This window comes from Hibiscus syriacus, unplaced genomic scaffold, assembly GCF_006381635.1.
Source record: "Hibiscus syriacus cultivar Baekdansim isolate YM2019G1 unplaced genomic scaffold, ASM638163v2 tig00111769_pilon, whole genome shotgun sequence".
NCBI lineage: Eukaryota > Viridiplantae > Streptophyta > Magnoliopsida > Malvales > Malvaceae > Hibiscus > Hibiscus syriacus.
In genome coordinates, this window is record NW_024063172.1 from 2,950,744 (window position 1) to 2,972,518 (window position 21,775).

General features: G+C 34.4%; 2 protein-coding genes and 1 non-coding gene across 4 annotated transcripts; all 3 read right to left on the reverse strand.

Moving 5' to 3' along the window:
• Nucleotides 1-770: 770 nt before the first annotated feature.
• Nucleotides 771-20,939, reverse strand: LOC120169415 (transcription factor MYB26-like). The gene is made up of 4 exons (XM_039177552.1): nucleotides 20,927-20,939; nucleotides 2,105-2,278; nucleotides 1,819-1,948; nucleotides 771-1,710 (listed from the first exon to the last, which is right to left on the reverse strand). Exons 2-4 carry the CDS (start codon nucleotides 2,235-2,237, stop codon nucleotides 930-932), a joined length of 1,044 nt encoding a protein of 347 aa, XP_039033483.1. The 5' UTR covers nucleotides 2,238-2,278; nucleotides 20,927-20,939; the 3' UTR covers nucleotides 771-929.
• Nucleotides 12,386-15,945, reverse strand: LOC120169413 (eukaryotic initiation factor 4A-8-like). Of its 2 annotated transcripts, none has more exons than XM_039177549.1 (5): nucleotides 15,755-15,945; nucleotides 14,158-14,227; nucleotides 13,923-14,029; nucleotides 13,370-13,800; nucleotides 12,386-13,265 (listed from the first exon to the last, which is right to left on the reverse strand). In XM_039177549.1, the coding sequence occupies exons 2-5, from the start codon at nucleotides 14,223-14,225 to the stop codon at nucleotides 12,630-12,632; spliced, it is 1,242 nt and encodes a 413-aa protein (XP_039033480.1). In that variant the 5' UTR covers nucleotides 14,226-14,227; nucleotides 15,755-15,945; the 3' UTR covers nucleotides 12,386-12,629. The 2 variants fall into 2 exon arrangements, with proteins under 2 accessions (XP_039033480.1, XP_039033481.1); XM_039177550.1 differs by lacking the exon at nucleotides 15,755-15,945 and adding an exon at nucleotides 14,748-14,916.
• LOC120170037 lies at nucleotides 14,802-14,904 on the reverse strand. The gene has a single exon (XR_005520717.1). It is a non-coding gene; the product is annotated as a small nucleolar RNA snoR98 (small nucleolar RNA).
• Nucleotides 20,940-21,775: the final 836 nt, after the last annotated feature.

Genomic DNA, 21,775 nt, shown 5'->3' on the forward strand with positions numbered 1-21,775 from the left:
TGTAAAGAACAGAGTTTTGAAAAGTCAATGTGATACCTCAGACTCGGATACGGGTTGGGGGTGTTACATATATACTATAAAAAAAAGAACCAAATAACGTATAGAAATACATATTGGTAGTGTATCTTTATCCGAACACTAACGGACGTCTATTTTGTTGGAAGACGATGAAATCACAAGCATGTGAAAGCTCAGCAACGTACGTTGTAAAATCCTTTTGGAGTTTACAAAAATATATAATTTAGAAAACAAATCCGAATTTATAATATCTAAATTATATGTGATACGAGATATCAATCCAACTAAAACTGAAAACTTGGAATGCAATGGACCTTAACCAGTTACTATATATGTTATAGTCTGCACATTGATCTTCAGAATTCTCAGCCATTCCTAAAAAAAAAGCAATTCCACATAAAATTGTATAAATATGAACTATTTCCCCGTTGTTTTAATGTCTCCACCTACAGATTATGATAGAAACTAGAAAGAGAAAGCTATATGTAGAGAGAGAAAGAAGTGGTATACAAGAGAAATATGTGAAATTAATCACCTAAATGGCTGTCCCTTGTTCCCATATGTAATGGGGTAAGGGGAGGTAAGATAGTAGGCTGCCTCCAACATCAGGTTGAGAGCAGCTTCCGTAGAAGACCTCCGAATTATGAAATGCCCTCTGTAAGACTCGATCACCTAAATTATATCAAGGTTAAGAACCTTGTGAAATTAATCACCTACATGGTATTTATTTATGCAACATCATCAAGGTAGCATTATCCTCATTGAATATCTGAATTAGTAACATTTAGGTTTTGATTTTCTTTACATACATTTATTTGTATATATCTTATGCATACATATATTATATCAAGAAAATGATTGCTTTTATAGAGAAAATACCATAGGACTGTGATGAATATGATCTGCCACGACTAAGGCTCCCAGGTGGTCGATGGAAGATTAGGGTTTGTCAAATACTGTCCGGCACCGGATAAGGCTGATAAGGATGACGAGGAGGAAGACGAAGGCATAGATGTGACGATGTTATCGATATTGTACTCCACCTGCATCTCATGTGCATAGTTCGAACCCACGGAACCAGGCACCGGGAAACAGGAGGAGAGTCTCGAGACGAGTGGGTCGATGTTGTTCTCTAGCGAAACCGATGTATGTGGGATGTTGCAGATCATGTTACCTTCGAGGATTCTCGGAGAAGGAGCCATTAAGGAGTTTTCGTCGTAGCCGTTGTTTGGATTCATAAGCTTGTCGCTAAAGAAAACATCATCATGATTTTGCCGATCGTCGAGGTCGTGTTGAGGTGCAAAAAGCATTGTCCATGAAGCGTCGAAGGAAGGTGAGTTCGAAGGTGGCGGCAGTGGCAGTGGTGGGAGCATAGGGAAATGATGGTGAACCAAATCGACGTTAAAGCTACTCGAGTTCGGCCTGAAATCCGAATGGTGATGAACTAAACTTTGTAGCAGTGGAGCTGTCGGGGAAGAAAGATAGAGCTGGTCTTGTTGTGGGTTTCCATTTAGAGAGATGAAACCAGCAGCCGCTTCCTCCAAAGGGTTTGAATTATGAACATCAGCAGCAAAAGAGGCCAAATTCGGAACATGTTCATGGGAGATGACCTTCTTCTTGATACTCGAATTCCAAAAGTTCTTCACTTCATTATCTGTTCTTCCCGGTAAATGCTTTGCTATATGTGCCCATCTGTTCAAACCCGATGATCACGATGAAAAAATAATCAAAACCACATACATATACATACATACATACATACATATATATGTATACATATACATAAAATAGTTGAAGAACCTGTTGCCAAGAATACTATGGAGTTCAATGATGAGAGCTGCTTCCTGTGGAGAGAAACTCCCACGTTTTAAATCAGGTCTGAGATAATTTATCCATCTTAATCTGCAACTCTTTCCACATCTTTGAAGGCCTGTATTATCAATCAAATCAACACAACACAAAAACAACAAGGAATCAAATGTAGTAGTAGTAGTTCTGCACACAAAAAAAACCAGAAAGGGTTAGAAAAATCTAATGCAATTTAGATCATAAAACAACAGAAAAAGAAAAAAGAAATGTACAAAACCTGCAAGTTTAGGGACTGAGCTCCAGCATCCATGGCCATATGTTGTAATGTAGTTGATGAGCTTCTCATCTTCCTCGGGTGACCACAATCCTCTCTTCACCTTCTGCTTGTTACAACATGAATGGTGACCCATTTCTTCTTCCTCCTATACAGAAAAGATCAGAGAGAAAAACCCTAGAAATTTGAACAAGTTCTGAAGAAGAAGAAGAGAGTGTGATCTGAGGAATCTGATGAAGAAGAGTACTGCTGGGGGTTGTTTGAATTTAATGTATGGGACTGTACCAATGGTGGACCAGTTAGGGTTTGTGGGCAAAAGGCTAAAATCTGCAGTGTCAAACTGTGGGAATTGTATGGCTTATAATGGGGCTAACCATGTACACGTGTCACGTATGCAGTACTGTGGGACCCATTTGTTTTGCCGAGAGGTCCCACTTTGGACTCATCGAGTCACTCATTGTATTAAATTTTGACCGCAATGCATTGTAATAGTATCATAGTAATATTTTTCAAGGTAAGCGCAACATAAAATTACAGTTATTTTTAATAAATAAAATATATTGTATCATTTGTAACATCCGCAACCGCGATATTGTAACAATAGTGACCGAGACCACAATTACAACCGTAACTTAATGGTGGTGTAATAAAGCTTATACATTGGCTGATGCAAAAATATTCTGACTTCTGATCTGAACTTTTGAGAGTTTGCAATAGCGATGGTGTTTGATAATGATGATGAGGTCAGCTGACATGACGGTTGTGATTGTGTTAATGTGATCTTCTTTTTGTGGGTCACCATTGGATCGGTGAAAGAGTAAAGAGACAAGCGTCCCGCCATGGATGCTTAGTTTTTCTCTGCTAAAAGTGGATCTTAACTGTTGGGAAAATGGAGTATCGTTTTCACATATGTATTCAAGCTGTTATTATTACCATTTTACCTTTTTTTCCCTTTTGTTCCTTTGAGAAACATTTTGCTGTTGAAAATTTATGTGTTACAAAAGTAAATGAACTTTTTTCTTTTTCAGATCCAAAATCATGCAATGTTGGAATCCCAAAGTTAAGAAGCATGCTTCATATTGAAATCCCAATGCTTTTATCGTGCAATTGTAATTTCATAATATAAAAAGTTGTAATTTTTACTTTTATTTAATAAATCATTTTATTAATCACTAAACTTTATGTTATATATTGATTTTAGAATTTAAATTTTATTTATGATATTAAATTATTAATTCATTAACATCCGGATGACAACGTCATATTAATGCAAACACTAAAAAAAATATATATATTTCTATTTCATCTCATTATCTTTTTCATTTATTTTCAATCATAATAGGATATCATCATTTTTCGATACCTTTTACGGTTATCTTATTCACAAATTAACTTGTCTCATTATACTTTATCACTTAATCAATTTGATTTTTTTTAAAGAAAATCTTCTTTAAAATGTATGAAGATAATCATAATTTTTTTATCATTTTAGTGTTTTGAAAACTTTCTCAAATGTAAAGATTTGAGATTTGATACTAATTTTTATGTTGAATGATAACCGATGACAAGAGGTGATTCATCAATAGCGATATATAGAATAGTTAATGATTTTCTATAAAAGAATGAGAAACTTTCATATTATTTTGTCGTTAATGATTTAAGGATTCTTAATTAAAATATAATTTAAATTTAGTACTAAAATTGATATATAACCTAAAATTCAATAATTAAATATTAATGATGTAATTTATCTACATAATAATTAAAATCGTTGTGGGTTGATATGTTATAAAATTTGAGGATGGGGATGAGTTATCCCAACTTGAACATTTGACAATAGGCCGATTTACTTTTGATTATATATATAACAGTAGGCCGATTTATAAGACTCTTTAATTATCATTCTTATTTTTGATTTATTACAGTATTTTTATTTTTTTATAAATTTGAATAAATATAAAGTATTATTTATTTAAATATTTTTAATCATTTGATAATAAATCTTGATATTTGTTGTACTTAAAACCGGATCCTTAAGGGATGATAACAAGTCTCCTAACTACTGAGATCGCTTAATCCATATGTATTTTATTGCTTTTCTAAATATAGTGTATATATACATATATTATTATCTTTTTAACTTAACTTTAAAAACTTTAGCTAATATATTCGAAGAATATTACATGTCTAAATCAACTCGAAATTGTATGGATGTCCTTTGAACTAGTACCCGGTCGATCATTTATTATTATTTCATTAATTACTCACGTTGATAATAATTAAAAGAATCTCAAAGCAATGGAGGACAGCTAAAACATAATGAATTTGTAATTATTCTTGAGGGACCATGTTGTTATATGGTATAATTAGAGCAGAAATTTCAGAATCTCTTTCAATTCCAAGGAAGCTAAGCTTAATTAATTGCCATGGAATGAAATCAATTGGACGGCCAAATGGCCAACCCTACCATATTGAGTCATAAGAACTATATTATATAATAATATCATAAGGAAAATGAATTTTTTATTTTAAAGATCAAATTATTCGTTTAATATTAGAAAGGTCAAATCTTAAATGTACGTATGAGACCATACAAACAATGTATGAACTTTCTTTTCTCTTTTCCTTATTGGTAAAGTTCATCATGAAAAGAAAACTTAGTAAACGTTATATATGTTTAAGGGTAAACTCTATCATTAGTCACCAATTTATTATTATTTTTCTATTTTAATCATCATATTATTTTTTACAAAACCCGTGGGACACTAAAAAATTAATAATTGTGTTAAGATAATTTATTGTTAATGTTTTCACCTTATCATGTAATTTTTTATATTGTCATTAGAGGTGAAGGGAGTGTTGATCTAAAAACCCCTTGCCAAGGTTGGATGCTGAACCACTAAACTAGACAAAAAGCTGTATTTAAAATATCGTCAAAATTAGTATTTAAATTAAACTGTGATTAAAATTGAAGAACAATAATTATTTCCATTTCATTTGGTATTAAAAAAATATTTAGTTTTTTAAAAAATAATATTAAATTATTCTAAAAAATAAATTTATAATATTTATCTATGATAAAATATGAATTTTAATTTATTTAGAAATTTAGAATCGAGTGAATTTGTTAGTGAATATATCATTAGAAAAATTAATCTTTTTCTTTAAAAAAATTAATTAAAACAGAGGATGGAATTCATTATTAGACTTATATGTATTTAATATGTTTTATCATTTTCTTCTCAATCTCCAAAATCATAGGTTTACATCGTCAAATTTATGTTTGGTTATATATATATATATATATATATATATATATATATATATATATATATATATATATATATATATATATATATATATATATATATATATATATATATATATATATATATATATATGTTCATATTTAATTATAAATTGAAAAACATTGAATATATAATATATTCGATTTCATATCTCTTATATAACATTCCGATGACGATGTTAATAAAGTTAAATTTAATTAATACTTTTTTTTATCTAATTTCTAAATTTGAACGTAAAAATGCATGAAATTTGTGTATTTAGGAAGTTTGATTATCAAGTTAAAAAAAAAATTAATAAATATGGGTCGACGAGGAGAATATGTATGTATTTAGATGAAAACAATACATTACGTGCAAAATGAATACTATCATTCCTCTTAATAGGAAAGCCCCAACCACATCATACAAACTTTATAGGGCAAGCTTTCTTTCTTTCATCAAGTTATAGACTTCTCCATTTCTTTTCTTGTAATGCAAACTATATAGATAATAATTTGATACGTTGGTGATGATTTTTTTTAAAATTTTGTAAGCGATTTTTAATCAATCAATATGTATTTTATTTATTAATTAAAATATTAATTGAAGACGTATGACAACAAATTAAAACTACTTATAAGAATTAAAAAAAATAACACTAATATGACAACAAGGCAGCTGCAGGTGCTCGAGTCAATTGGGATTTTATTTGCTCGAGTCAATTCAGATTTTATTTGCTTTTCTAAAGCCGAAGGTGGTCTCGGTTTGAAGAACACCAAAACTTGGAACAAAGCATGTACTATTGACCTCATTAGAAAAATACTTGCCTGTGATGGATCTCTTTGGGTTGCTTGGTTTAAAAATTATGTTCTTAAAGACCAAGATTTTTGGAATTATGTTGCAGGTTCTAACATAAGTTGGACTGTTAATAGAATTTTTAAATTGCGTGCTACAGCTTACACTATTCTTTCTTCTTCTGGTTCGTTAAAGCTAAGGGACATCTGGGATTCAATTCGTAATAAAGGGGAGAAAGTTTCCTGGCACAATCTTATCTAGTTCCCAATGCACATTCCAAAATACAGTTTGATCACTTGGATGGCATTGCTGAACAGACTTCCTACTAGAGATCAGTTACTCAAAATGGGAATCAATTATGATGATATTTGTGTTAATTGCAACATCGAGCAGGAGACTAGGAATCATATTTTTTCTCAATGTCCTCTTGATGTTCGTCTTTGGAATTCCATTATGTCGCTCAACGGATTGAATAGTACATTTTTATCATGGGATGTTATGATTGCTACGGCTGCTTCAACATGGAAAGGTAAGTCTCTTCTCACCACAATCTTGAAGATCTCATGGACTGCATTTATATACTTACAGTGGGAAGAAAGGAATCACAAAATTTTTCAAGGTCGTCAGAGAACTATCGAAGACATGCTGAAGAAGATTAAAGAAGCTGTTGAAATACAACTTAAGGGTAGAAATATTAATAGATTAGATAGTACTAATGTTAACCTTTGTAATGCTTGGAGTATAGTCTAATCAATCTGTGTTTGATGTAAGTAGGTTGTTTTTAGTCTTCTTTGTTACAGATTGGTTGATTGCTTTGTAACAATTCTATACTATTTGGATAATAAAATTTGATTCATCCAAAAAAAATTAGATATACATTCACACGTATATAAATGGGAAAATAGATACACCCTCTCTACCCTCTGGTTAATTTTCCAATAAATATGAAAGCCCCCCATCTCACATTTCTTCAAGTGACACCAAATCTAAATCAATTTTAGCAGAAACTAAAACATGGGTCTATCCATATAACAATACTAGAAGGAGAATCTCAACAACCCATCTATATGCGAAAATGAGTAATTATTTTAGCAAAGTATGTTACGTCGAGTGATAAGATATTTGATGTCTCTTAAAAAAATTTAAATTCGAATCTCGTAAATAAAAGAGATTGCATTGCACTAAAATAACTTCACTCGTGTTCAGAGGTTTGATATGAGTCAACTCCAAATATAATCATAACTCGTACGATTATTGAAAGTTAAAAATCTTAAATAAAGATAAACATTTTTCTCATTTTGATTTTGATCATTGGCGTGCGAAATTAGTTGAATGGGAATTTAAGCTAAATTGCACTCCTTTAGGCCAACATTTGAGCCACCAGATAATGATACAGGGTATAAATATACCAAATTTGTTGTCATATTTCAAATGATCAACATAATTCAACTTTATTACGAATTTGGCTACAATTATACTACGGCCACAGTCTTAACTACAATACTTAATTTTCGTTTTAGGTTTATAATTAGCATTTATCGACGTTGATATATAATATGGTGAGATGCCAACATTTTGGCTAATTGTAATATGAATTACGAGTGAAAGTAACAGCTTATCTAACATGGATTAATTAGGATGAGTCTAAACATGTTTCACAAGGAGGAATAGACAAAGCAGTTTCATGCACAAGTAGGGATTGGTCCAAAAAAGGGGTGAGCCTTGGCTTATTTCGACGTCTTCTATTCATATTCGTTTTACAGTTCGTGTTCGATATTCATGATTGTCCCTTCTAATAATATCGTCTCTAAGATTCGAATCCGAGTTCTCTCTTCGAGAATACAAAACCTACAACTCATGTTTGCTTACAAAAGAAAAAAAAATAAAGAAATTAAGAATGAGATGCTTGTGATAGAAGAAAAAGGGTGAGTCTTGGCCTATATCGGTATCTCCTATCCACGTTTGTTTTACTGTTTATGTTCAATATTCGTTATTGTCCCTTGTAATAATATTGTCCTCAAGATTCGAATTCGAATTTTCCCTTTGAGAATACAACATTTACAATTTATGTTTGCTTATGAAATTAAAAGTAAAGAAATTAAGAATGGAATGCTTGTGATGGAAGAAAAAGGACCAAAGGAGATTCTTGATTTAATTGTTGCATGTGCAACAATTAATAGCCTTAGCCTCATTTGCTTTATTTGTTGGAAAAACTTTCTTTCTCTTTCTTTCAAGAGAAAGTACACTAGAATGACTATGTAACTCTTTGTCCTTTCTTTCAAGAGAAATGATTTTTGGTATGGGTCTTTTCATTCAATATTAAAGGATTATTACATTTTAACTTCGGCCCTCTTAAAATCAGTTTTTGGACTTTGAATTCGAACTAAAATAGCTAATGGTGTTAACTGTTTGAGCTAACTCATGACATTATAACAGTAAAGTGTTTAAATTATATCAAATTAAAAGTGTAAGGACTAAATCTTGAATTACAACATAGTTGAGGGACCGTAGAATCAGAATTTGGCCTAAAATAATTTAGAAAGTAAGGGGATTTTAGAGAGACGCCAATATCCTATTCCATACTAAAAATGCCCCGAAACCCATCAGAAAAGGAGTGTAGATCTTTAGAGTAAATTATAAACTTGTGAACTGAATTTTACTCTTCCTCTTTGTTGTATTCTATTTTTTTTTTCCTTTTAACATTTCTTTTTTCACTAATAAAACTAATTGATCTTCAAATGGACTAAAATTGCCCTATAAATAGATAGAAGAAGATTCTAAATTAATGAAAATAATAGGACTCTTTCCCTTAAATATGGCCAGATAAAGTGCAATCATCTTAGCTAATTTGTTCATAAATAACAACTCCATTAGTCCTACATAAAAGTTGGAGAAGATGAGAGTTTCCAAAATGTCAAAAAGATTCTCTTAAATATCTATTTAAGAAGTTAAACAAACTATATCATCCACGCAAATCATGTAACCTCGGTTCGAACATGTCGTATGATATTATATCTTAGTTCGGGATTTGAAACTATCATTCTTACAAATATCATCTTTAAAGTTCAAACGTAATTCTCGTATCAGGAAGATATCATCATTTGTCGTTGCATACAAGACTTGTTGAAAATATATATTTAAAATTATTTTCACTCTTAATAAGATAACAACGAACATAACAAGAGTTGATGTTATAACATTAATTAACATGTAATGTGGGCAATTATGCAAGAAAAATAGAAGGCTATTAAGACCCCACTAGCCCCCATAATGCCTTCCTTCTCTTCATGGCAACCCCCCATGAAAGAAAGTCCACTTCTTTACTCAAATTTGAAGAAACCTAATTTCCCTTTCACCTTTTCCCTTTTTTTCGTATGCGTGTTGGATCACGATTTAATATTATTTTAATGTTTTTATTTAATTTTAAATATAAAGAAGATAATAATGTTTATATATGATTGTTAATATCTTTTATAATATTATATGAAAAATTGGGGTAAACATTAATTCATATGATGTATATGGTCCTGTCGAAAATGAGCGTGAATAACGGACCATGGTTTTCACATGTATATTAAGCTTGCAAGCAAATCACTTTTATTTTCTTTTAATGATACTAAGATTCGGGATATGTTAATTAAATTTTTGGTATAGTGGATAAGTGACCTATACAATTATTAAGTATTTTAAGTTAATATTTAACTTTTATTTTATTTAAATACATCAAATAGTCTCGGTGGTAAAATAAGATATTCTTCTTTTTAGAGATATTAAACTCCTGAATTCAAGCAGTTGCGTCGACAAAATATATACGTTATTAATAAGTTAATAAAATCGCTCTCACCAACCTTCTTCTTAGTCTATTTATGTGTCCGTTTATAAACTATTTTGTTCTTAAAGTTGGTAGCTTTATTTTCTTTCTTTCATTAAAATAGAATAAAGTTGATAGCTTTTATTGATCGTTGAGAGCGAGGATCAATTAGATTGGTTGAAAATATGTTTCAAAATCAGTGGTGAAATTTAGACTGAAATATTAGAATAAAGTCGGTTGCTTTTAAGTTGATAGCTTTTGAAGATGGTCGGAACCTTCCAACCTTTGCCGGAGTCATTGGAATTTGGAGCTTAACTAAAGTGTTGCCTTTTAGACTGAAATATTCCATCAAATCACAAGATATGAATTCACTCTCGATCTCTATACAGAAAAAACAATTGCAATATGTATCCAAGAACAGTGCATGAGAACATGTTTCATGTTTGTGTGGTGGTGAGTGGTAATAACAACAAAAGTTGTAGTATTTGTTCAAAAAAGTATTAATCATTTGATATTAAACGTTTATATATATATTTTTTTTATAAATGTTATGTTTAAATTTAAGACATCAAAAAATAATAATATTTTTTTAATATTAAGATTGTTTGATTCGTATTATCGTTTTTGAAGGTGAATGCAATATATCAATGACGCTAATGAGCACTCCAATGGCATGTTGACCCTTAAAGGTCCATGGATCACACTGTACTGGACATAAATTATTCAATTTTGGTCCGATTGTGTAGCAAAATATCATGTGAATTTCTGGGCTTTTTGACCCATTAGGCCCCAGGTTCAGTGTTTCAATGGTGAATCCCATCCTTCCACGTCATCAGAAAAATCTAACAATCAGAGACGTCGCTAGTAGATAAACATGAAAAGTTCCCAAACTCAACTAATTCAACATTTCCTCCTGTTTTGAAACATTGTAAGATCAAATGTCTGAACCAAAACATAATCCAACAGAGACTCCTTCAGGTACTATGATCTGCTCTTAATTTCTGCTTGCCTTTGCCTGATTGTTGGACTTTGCCAAAATTATGTGAATTTAGTATACTTATGTTCTGTAAAGATTCATCCTTTTTTGTAGGGAAAAAATGGGTTCTTTTTCTGTTGGAAAAAATCTTAGCTTTCTGGGGGTTCTTTTTTTTTTTTTTTGCAAATATTCAATATGGTTCTTTCATGATTAGGGTTGTTCATTCTAGCTTTGGAGCTAATTTGAACTGACAATTTGATATATACATGTTAATTTTGATGTGGAAGGAAAAGGTGTTAAAGCACCTAATGTGTTTGAGCGAGCTAAGGAAGAAATTGAGGCACTAGTTCACCAGCACGATGATGATAAGCTTCACCATCACGGAGAAACGCATGGAAGGAGCGACGATATCGACGAGGACACCATCACGGAGAAACGCATGGAATGGCTTATGTTTCGAAACATGTGGCTGTGTGCATCATTCTGAAACATTTTTATAATAACTATGTGAATTGAAATAATATCAATTCATAGATTTAATCTTGTTAATTCTCCTCCAAATGTCTTTCGATCGCTTAGTTGGTCCTACCACCTTCTATGACTCTCTAATTAAATCCTAAATACAAAGTTTTGATTAGTAATCAGGCCATGCAATTGAAATGCCTTTTAATTTGGTCCTAATGGTAGGATGAAGTAAAAAATATGGTCTATTGATTTGTAATTTGTTTTAATTCCACCTTGACAATAACTTGATTTCTATCATTGGATTCTGATTCTTTATGGGAGTCGAGTAGAAAATAAGCTCAAAAAGTGCACAATTAACACCAAACCTTCTTGTACTGCAATTTGAAGCCATGCCAAACATGAAACAACACCTATTAAAACAGCTTTGTACAAGTGCCTTTCCTCTTTCTTTTTCTTGCTTAATATTATTAATAAATAAATAAAATTAGGTGAAGAATGGAATAGTAAAATGATAAAAAGAAATCCTTATTATTAATTTTGTAGGTACTATATTTCTAGTCTATTTTAAATTGATATATATTATATATTGCAATATTAATAAATTTAAATTAATGTATTTTCAAATTATAATATAATATCTTAAACGATCATTCTATGTTTTCAAAACATATTTTTACAGTAATACTAAACAATTAATCTCAAACGAAAATTCTTAAAAGCACTTTTCTGAAATCAACGGTAATTTTAAAAGTACTGCCAAACTCGTAAACCATTTGATTTTGTGAATTTTATGGAACTACTTAACGATAGCTTTTGACAGTAACTGTTGTGGGGTGCAGTACTGAGATTTCATCGATTATTTGTAGGAGTATTATACGACTTGGGTGAAGATTTGCAGAGAAAATTTCATAATTTTTATATAAACTAAAGAAATACAACATTTAGGACAACCCTAACTGCTGCATAAAGGCTTGAAATAAAATATTAAACCCACCACAAAGGAGTGGGGAAAACTGGACGATCTTTATGGAGCAATTGTGCAGGGCCCATGCCATGCCATTAAATGGTCAGATATGTTTAAGAACAACATTAACTTAACACACTAGATAAGCAAAAAAGAACAAGAAAAAGGGCAAGTTAAATACGACTTGCCGAAACAACAAAACCACCTTGCCAAAAAAGGGTAATCTCTCTTCAAAGGAGATCAGCAACGTTTGATGGAAGCTCCTCGATGATCACATTGTAGAATTTCTGGATGTCGAACAGCATTCTCTCATCATCTGTGGTCACAAAGTTGATGGCCACACCTTTTCTTCCAAACCTTCCACTTCGCCCAATACGGTGGAGGTAGTTTTCTGGTTGAGTTGGCAGATCGTAGTTTATGACTAGAGAGACTTGCTGCACATCAATCCCACGAGCCAGGAGGTCGGTGGTGATGAGGACACGAGAAGAACCAGAGCGGAATTCACGCATGATGATGTCACGAGTATTCTGGTCCATGTCACCATGGGTGGCAGAAACGGTGTGGTCACGACTTCGCATCTTGTCAGTTAACCAGTCGACCTTACGCCTTGTGTTCACGAAAATGACACTCTGGGTAATGGCCAGGGTCTCATACAGATCACAGAGTGTTTCAAGCTTCCATTCTTCCTTTTCAACATTCACATAGAACTGCTTGATACCCTCGAGGGTTAACTCATCACGCTTAACCAAAATTCTCACCGGTTTATTCATGAATTTCCTAGTAATCTCGAGGGCTTCAGGTGGCATAGTGGCAGAAAACACTCCAACCTGAATCTTGGATGGAAGCAACTGGAAGATATCATAGATCTGAAAGACATAACAAACATTATTAGAGCAAAAATGGATCAAAACCTAAGCTTTTAAAACTTGAATTCATTCAAAAGGGGAAATAACATGAGGAAATAAACAACCTGGTCCTTAAAACCACGGGAAAGCATCTCATCAGCCTCATCCAAGACAAACATCTTAATGTAATCAGGACGAAGTGATTGCCTTCTCAACATGTCAAAGACACGACCAGGAGTACCAACAACAACATGAACACCACTTTGAAGTATGCGCTGATCCTCACGAACACTTGTCCCACCAACACAAGCATGGACCTTAACACCAAGGTAATCACCAAGTGCTCGCATCACTTTCTCAATCTGTTGTGCCAACTCCCTAGTGGGTGCCAAAACCAGAGCCTGGCATTGGACTACAGCATAGTCAAGTTGCTGGAGAATTCCAGAGCAGAAAGTCGCTGTCTTCCCAGTTCCAGATTGCGCCTGCTGAATCACATCAAGACCTTTGCAGAATGGAACAATTCCTCTTTGCTGGATAGCAGAAGGCTTCTCAAAACCTAGGTTATTATTTTGGACAAGGGAACAGGGTTTTTCAACATAAATTAGCAACAATAGAACATAAATAATTCTACAATTATGAAAGCATAGTATATTACTTTTTATTTGATGTACCACATACCATATGCATAGATACCCCTCAGAAGGTTCTCTTGAAGTCCCATTGCATCGAAACTGTCATGAACTTCATCAGAACTTGTGAAAAAATCATCCCCATCAGCCTGGAGCCTGTATGTTCCAACCACGTTAGCATCAGCAAATGGTAAAGCAAATAGCGTTATGTATATGTGTGCATAAAGTATAATAGAAAAGCACTAGCAAAGAGAAACGTGTGATCTACAAACAAGAAAATTTACAAGTCACTCATTTTCTGGTCATATTGACGAGCATCAAATTGGGATCCTTCTGGTGCCAAACCTGCCATGACTGCAGAGGCAAGAAAGAATCAAGCAATTAAACATAGTTCGGCTCACAAATTCAAGCTGGAAAGTTTAAGAATATAATAGATACCAATAAATAAATCAAGTTGTTGCCTAACATACAAGCACCAAAAGATTTAATATTAACAATGAAACCATTGAATGCAATTAAGGTTTATGCCTTTCCATGTTAAGAAAGATGTAAAAGAAGAGCCAAACTTGCACTCCATGAGAAGCACAGCACAAGCATTGACTTTTGATTTAATATCTGGAGAAGATGCAAAGAGGCAATCGCTATCTAATATTTTGATCACAATCTTGTATCAGATAGCATATTGCCCACCTCTCCAATATTCCAACCACAGCCAACCATCTAAAAAAGCAAACTCTTAACACATTGTAATCACCACTCTTCAGACATCACCACACATGACATATACTGAAGAAAATTTTTGGGAACACGTGATCAACACTCTTCAGTTAATTACACATCCACTCTGATCATAATACAGGTTTATGTTAATTACACAAGTGTTAACTTAGACTTTATGGAAAAGGCATCGACCTTCCCATTTTGAGAAAGATGTAAAAGAATAGCCAAACTTGCACTCCATGAGAAGCGGAGCACAAGCATTAAATTCTGATTTACTATCTGGAGAAGATACAAAGGGGCAGATGGCTATCTGATATTTGGACACCACCTTACCCACTTCTCCAACATTCCACCCAGGGCCAGGCACTAAAAAGGAAAACCGTTTAACACATTCTTATCTCCAAAATACTGAAGACACTTCTAGGGAACACATAATCGTCACTCATCAATTAATCATACATCCATTCAAATGTTAATACAAGTTTATGTTATTTACACAGGTATTAACTTAGCCTGCCTGAAGGTTATGTACAAAAAACTGTGTTAGATAATCCAAATAGAAGGCAACATATTTTAATCAATTCAAACAGTGACAATAAATAAATATTTCAGCTCAAACCATGAATAGCATACTTTTTATATATCGGCCTTAAACTAATTGTCAGATTTCAATCCAAGAGCTGGAAATTTCAATACTGAAACTTAAGATCCGTTTGCAACAAAAAAAAACATATTACTTGGAAATTTCAATTCAATCCAAGCACAGAAGCTTTGGTTCCTATAAACTTCCCAAAATCCTTCGTTTCCTATTCAAAATCACAACATTTTTTTGTTTACTTTTGATAAACAAATATAGAAAAGCTAGTCTAGCTGAGACTCAAGCCGGCTAATCTATCAAATTTCAAACTACAAAGGAAAAAGAAAAGAAAACCCACAAATCATAGACATAAAATGATAAATCTCAAAACCAAAACCCCGACAAAATAAACAGAAAGCAGATCAAACTCAGATCCCATGCAGTTTAAAAAATCCAATAAACATCAAATCAAAACAAATCCAAAAATAAAATAAAAAACATAGATTCAACAGGAAACCAATAAAACACAAACACCCAAACCAAAAGGAATAAAGAAAAGAAAAGAGTATAGGAAAAGGAGCAACCTGTAAACAGATGAAGTGAGTAAGAAGAGCAAAGGGTAATTTTTTTTTTATCAAGAATCGGATACTCCTCGGATCTGAGCCGTGGAGTTGAAGAACAAAGAGAGAGATAGCGAAGACAAAAACAACAACGACAGGAAGAACAAATCTAAAGTGCTGAGAATTGGCTTCTCTTTTAGGTTTTTACAATATAGGTTTTCAGTTTTTTCGACTATCCTTGCTTGGCCTGTTACTCTTACATCCCATCAAAAACCCTTTCTTTGCTTCTTATTTTTTTTACTTATTTGCCCTTTTTTTTACAATAATTCCTTTTGACATTAGGGTGTCCCATGTCCATAGTTGAGTTGGATTGGCCCACTTTCTGTAATAAATTGGATTTGTTCCAATAGACTCCCAATACTTTTTTTTTATTTGCAAAAAGAAAATAGTTATATTTATTTTAAATTAGTATTTATATTTTGATTTTAAAATATAAATACTATAGTATTTCTTATCCAAATAAAAAAGTTTGAATATCGTTTTCAAATTTGGTTTATGAAATATGTTGTTCATCCGATAATGAACAATCTACATCCCCCACCAACCACCCCACAAGTGGCCTGGAGCACCAGTTTGACTATCGTCTTCAGGTACATCTTTTTGAGAGGGTTCGACAACATCTCCCACTGGATCTGAGCCACCAGATTCAGACGGAGCACTAGAAGTCTGCACATATTCAATTGCATTTTTCACTCGAGGTTTTGGCCTCGGTTGTTGGGTTACAACCTTCATCCAGTCATCAAAGGTCAACTTTGCCTTCGGATCTTCCGCTGCCTCTTTACACTTCGCAACTGTGTGACCTATTAGCCCACATTTGTGGCAGAAATTAGGAAGGTCTTCGTACTTCAAGGGATAAATTCGATTTGTACCTCCTATACCAGTACTGACAAGAATAAATCGTCGTAATGGTTGTGTGATATCGACATCCACTCTCACGCGAAAAAATTCACCACGATTACCGCCTTGTATACGCACGTCAACTGCTAGGACAGTGTCAATCCGTTTACCCAGTTCAAGTCCCATCTTCTTTGTCATGGCCCCGAGGGAGAGATTAAGAATTTAAACACAAACCGGCATAGAACTAAATGAATAGTCATCTAATCCCTTCGTTGCATCGTATGGGACCATCGAAAAATAGTCTCCGTCAAACGTCCATGGAAATTTATTGATAACTAGTTTCATGTAATCCGTAGAACTGATGGATGAAATTGCTTCGATGGATGATCAGACACTGGAAGCTTTGGCAACGGGCGAACCGACTCCACAAGAGAATCCAATGTCGAATTCCCCAGGGGAATTCGAGTATGGAAAAAGTACAGGCTCCGGTTTAGCCTTTGAAGAGTACCAAAAGCAGTTTTGGTAAGAATAAGGTGGATAATGACTCGACTTCTGCATTGTCCAAGAGTTCTACTACCGACAATTTGTTGGGAACCCTGGCAAGAACAAGAAGATATCAGCGGAGGCTGCGTGGCATGAAGCTGTTATGTTGGAACTGCCGAGGACAGAGTAGTTCTCGAGTAGTTCATTCTCTTGGGCGATTTGTCGCTCAACATCTTTATAGTATTGTTTTCTTAAGTGAGATTAGACTTAGACAAAATCAGAGTGATGTTATCAAAAATAAATTAGGAATGTCGGGTTGTTTTACAGTTAGTAAAGATGATAATTGTACTGGTCTCATGTTACTTTAGAATAATAAAGGTTACGTGGAGCTTTTGTCTTACTCTGCGCACCATATTGATGTTTTCATTAAGCAATAGACTGACCAATTCCATTTCACTGGAGTTTATAGACACTATAATGCTAAATATAAACACCTATTGTGGAACATTATGGATACTCTTCAAAGTAATTCGTCTTTACCTTGGTTAGTTATGGTGATTTTAACGAAATTTTGATGGACTAGGAAAAGTTTGGGGGTCGAAGGAAACCACGGATATTTTTAAATGAGTTTCGTGAGGTACTAGACCGAAATAATTTAATGGGTTGTAAACCAATGAAAGGTTGGTTTACATGGTCCCATTGAACCAAGAATGGGTCTATTGTCTCGGAACGTTTGGATCGATTCATCGCATTGCCTGCATAGTTGTCCAACCATTCCCAATTACGAGTATTTACCGAGTATACAGGGGATTCCGGCCATTGTTATTTAACACTGGATACCAATTGCAATTGGAATGGGAGCAATTATAAAAAAAAAGGAATGGTTATTTTAAATATGATCAATGTTGGGCTAATGAATGAGAGTGTACAGCCCATGTACAAGACATATGAATCACACAGCTGGATCGGCGCTTGGCAAGCTTGAAGCAGTGGGTAGTTCCTTAAAGGCTTGGCAGCAGTACCGATTCAACGCTACAATGGCTTGCATAGCAAAGTTGAGGAGATATGTCAATGATGGTTTCATTGTACATTTGCGTTCTATGGATCCTAAAAAAATTAAATGCTAAATGTGAATTACAAAGGCTTTTGGACAAAGAGGAACAGTACTGGTCCCAACGGTCACGAGTTAACAGGTTGGCCTATGGTGACCGAAACACGACATTTTTCCATGCACGCTCAACCGAACGTCAGAAGAAAAATCGAATTAAGGTCTATTGGATGACAATGACCAATGGATTGAGACAGTTGATGCCATGCATAGTATTGTCACTTCTTATTTTAGGGAAATGTTTAATTCGTCCAAGGTAGATTCGAGCTCTCGCATTCTTGAAACTATTGCAACAGTTGTCACTTCGAGTATGAACGCTGAATTAATGAAGGCCTTTACATCAGCGGAGATTGTAACGGCTTTCAATGATATCAATCCTACGAAAGCACCGGGCATTGATGGTTTACCAGCTAGCTTCTTTCACCAACCATAGGTCCCGAAATTATTTCCTTATTTTTGGGTCTTCTTAATGGTCGTCAGGATATGGCGATGGTGAACAAAACGATCCTTGTCCTTATTCCAAAGGTCGACGAGCCTAAGTACATGAACCAGTTACGTCCCATCAGCTTATGTACCGTGGTCTACAAAATAGTTTTCAAAGTGCACGTAAATCGCTTAAAACCAGTTATGGCAACGTGCATAAGCGATAACCAAGTAGCTTTCTTACCAGGACGACATTTCGGATAATATTTTGGTGGCACATGAAATACTGCACTATATGAATTCTTCTAAGAATGGTATTAACAAAGGTGTTGGTTTGAAACTTGATATTGAGAAAGCGTATGAAAGAGTCAAATGAGACTTTCTGCGTTGTGTCATGCTCAAACTTGGATTTAGTCCAGAATTTGTCGATTTAATAATGACATGTGTAACTACGATGTCTTTTGTGTTGAAAGTTAAGAAATGAAAAGTAAAAAAGGGGGCTACACAGTAAAAAAGGGGACTGCACCGAAAGTGCATAAATATTGTCAAATTTCGGTGCAGCAATTGCTTAATTTTGAAACGGGTAAAATCACACAATTAGTCATTGTACTTTAGGGTATTTATAAGATTAGTCATTAAGCTTCAACTATAAATACTCTAACCCATTTAGCTTCAAAATCATCCAAAAATCATTTTCTTTCTCCCAATACTAGAGAGCTTTCTTGTGAGTAGTGAGTGTTTTGTAAACACCTGTAAATTTTCTCTCTTAATAAAAGATCTGCAGCAGTCCGGAGACGTAAGTAAAATTGGCTGAACTCCGTTATCAATTTCGGGTATTATTTTTCCGCTTTTATTTCGCATTTTCACTAATCTGGTTATAGGGAAATTACTCGTTACTCGTTTATTTCCCAACAACTGGTAATCAGAGCTTTTGGTTGTGAATTTTGTCAATTTTTTGCGAGGTTACTATTCATTACTATTCACGTGAATAGTGAATTTCGTGAATAGTGAAATTTTGTCGGCGAAACAAATTTGTCGACGGGGGTATTCTAATACACGGTGGTTCGCAAGAATTGTTAGAAACGATCCAAACGAAGCCAGATTCGAGTGGAAGCGATGGCTGCAGACGAAGGGAATGTGAAAATTGAGAAGTTCGATGGTGCGAACTTTGGCTTTTGGAATATTCAGATTGAAGATTTTCTGTATCAGAAAAATCTATATCAACCTCTCTCAGGAAAGCAACCAGAGGGCATGAAGAATGAAGAATGGGCTCTTCTCGACAGACAAGCCATCGGAGTTATCCGACTGATGTTGTCCCGAAATATTGCTTTTCAACATAGCAAAGGAAAAGACCACGGCGGGTCTTATGGCGGCTCTCTCCAGCATGTATGAGAAGCCATCGGCCTCAAACAAAGTGCACTTGATGAGGCGATTATTCAATTTGCGGATGACAGAAGGGGCATCGATGGCACAACACCTAAATGAACTCAACACAATCACAACACAGTTGAGTTCAGTGGAAATTGAATTCAATGATGAAGTTCGAGCTCTAATTCTCTTATCATCTCTACCAGATAGTTGGAATGTTATTGTTACAGCAGTCAGCAGCTCGTCGGGAAATAACAAATTAAATCCGACGATGTTCAGGATCTGGTATTAAGCGAAGAAATTCGACGGAGAGAATCGGGTGAAGTATCAACCTCCTCAGCCTTGCACACGGAGTCCAGAGGGAGAACTTCATAAAGAAATTCAAATCGTGGCAGATCGAAATCCAGAATGGGTAAATCAAGAACAGGAAAGAAAGATTTTACATGTTATAATTGTGGCAAGAAGGGTCACTTTAAAAGAGATTTTCGAGCACTGAAGAAAGATATCGGTGCACAGGAATCTGCCAACATGACAGAGGAAACAGGTGATGTTATGATTCTAAGCGTCAACACTCCGATTGAATAATGGATCTTGGATTCAGGGGCATCTTTCCACTCCACCCCATGCCGATAAATCATGGAAAACTATATTAATGTTGATTTTGGGAAGGTTCATCTAGCTGATGATGAAACCTTAAAGATCGTCGGAAAAAGATACATCCGATTAAAGTTGTCAAACCAGACCACCTGGACGCTGAAAGGAGTGAGACATATTCCTGGCCTCAAAAGAAATTTGATTTCTGTAGGACAATTTGATGGAGAATGATATAGCACAACCTTTTCAGGCTGTGAATGGAAGATTACCAAAGGAGCACTCGTCATTGCTCGTGGTAAGAAGACTGATACTCTCTATGTAACCTCAAACTTAGAGAATATCATTACTGCAGCAGATGCTGATGGAAAATCAAACCTATGGCACCAAAGGCTTGGTCATATGAGCGAGAAAGGGATGAAGACACTTTTGTCAAAAGGGAAGCTGTCGGATCTAAAGAATGTAGATGTCAGACTATGCGAGGATTGATTCTTTGGCAAACAAAAGAAAGTCAACTTTGCAAAGATTGGTAAGACACCCAAGGCTGAAAAGTTAGAGTTTGTTCATACTGATGTATGGGGACCATCTCCAGTTTCATCTCTTACAGGCTCATTATATTATGTCACCTTCATCCATGATTCTACAAGGAAGGTGTGGGTTTATTTTCTAAAGAAGAAATCAGAAGTCTTTGATACCTTCAGAAAATGGAAGGTCATGGTGGTAAACGAGACTGGTTTGAAAGTCAAGCGGTTGAGGTATGATAATGGATGAGAGTACAAAATAGTAGATTCAGAGAATTTTGCGCAAACAATGGGATCAAGATGGAGAAAACAGTTCCCATGACACCGTAGCAGAATGGCGTAGCAGAGCGCATGAACAAAACTCTGAATGAACGTTCCAGAAGCATGAGGATACACGACGGCTTGCCTAAATTGCTATGGGCTAAAGCTATCAACACTGCAGCTTACCTAATCAATCGTGGGCTCTGAATTCCCTTGGATGGCGGAATACCAGAGAAAATTTGGAGCAAGAAAGAAATAAACCTTTCACACTTAAGAGTGTTTGGTTGTATTTCTTATGTACACATAGACTCTGCTGAAAGAAGTAAACTTGATGCTAAGTCCAACAAATGTGCCTTTGTTGGTTATGGCGGTGATAAGTTTGGTTACCGGTTT

Excerpts from the sequence above, each read along its gene's own strand:
- LOC120169413 (XM_039177549.1), bottom strand. The coding sequence starts at position 14,225 with ATGGCAGGTTTGGCACCAGAAGGATCCCAATTTGATGCTCGTCAATAT. Across the intron at positions 14,030-14,157 it reads GACCAGAAAATGAGTGACTT|GCTCCAGGCTGATGGGGATG; the intron begins GTAAATTTTCTT and ends TGGAACATACAG. Across the intron at positions 13,266-13,369 it reads CCCGTGGTTTTAAGGACCAG|ATCTATGATATCTTCCAGTT; the intron begins GTTGTTTATTTC and ends TATGTCTTTCAG.
- LOC120169415 (XM_039177552.1), bottom strand. The coding sequence starts at position 2,237 with ATGGGTCACCATTCATGTTGTAACAAGCAGAAGGTGAAGAGAGGATTG. Across the intron at positions 1,949-2,104 it reads CTCAGTCCCTAAACTTGCAG|GCCTTCAAAGATGTGGAAAG; the intron begins GTTTTGTACATT and ends TTGATAATACAG. Across the intron at positions 1,711-1,818 it reads CATAGTATTCTTGGCAACAG|ATGGGCACATATAGCAAAGC; the intron begins GTTCTTCAACTA and ends GGGTTTGAACAG.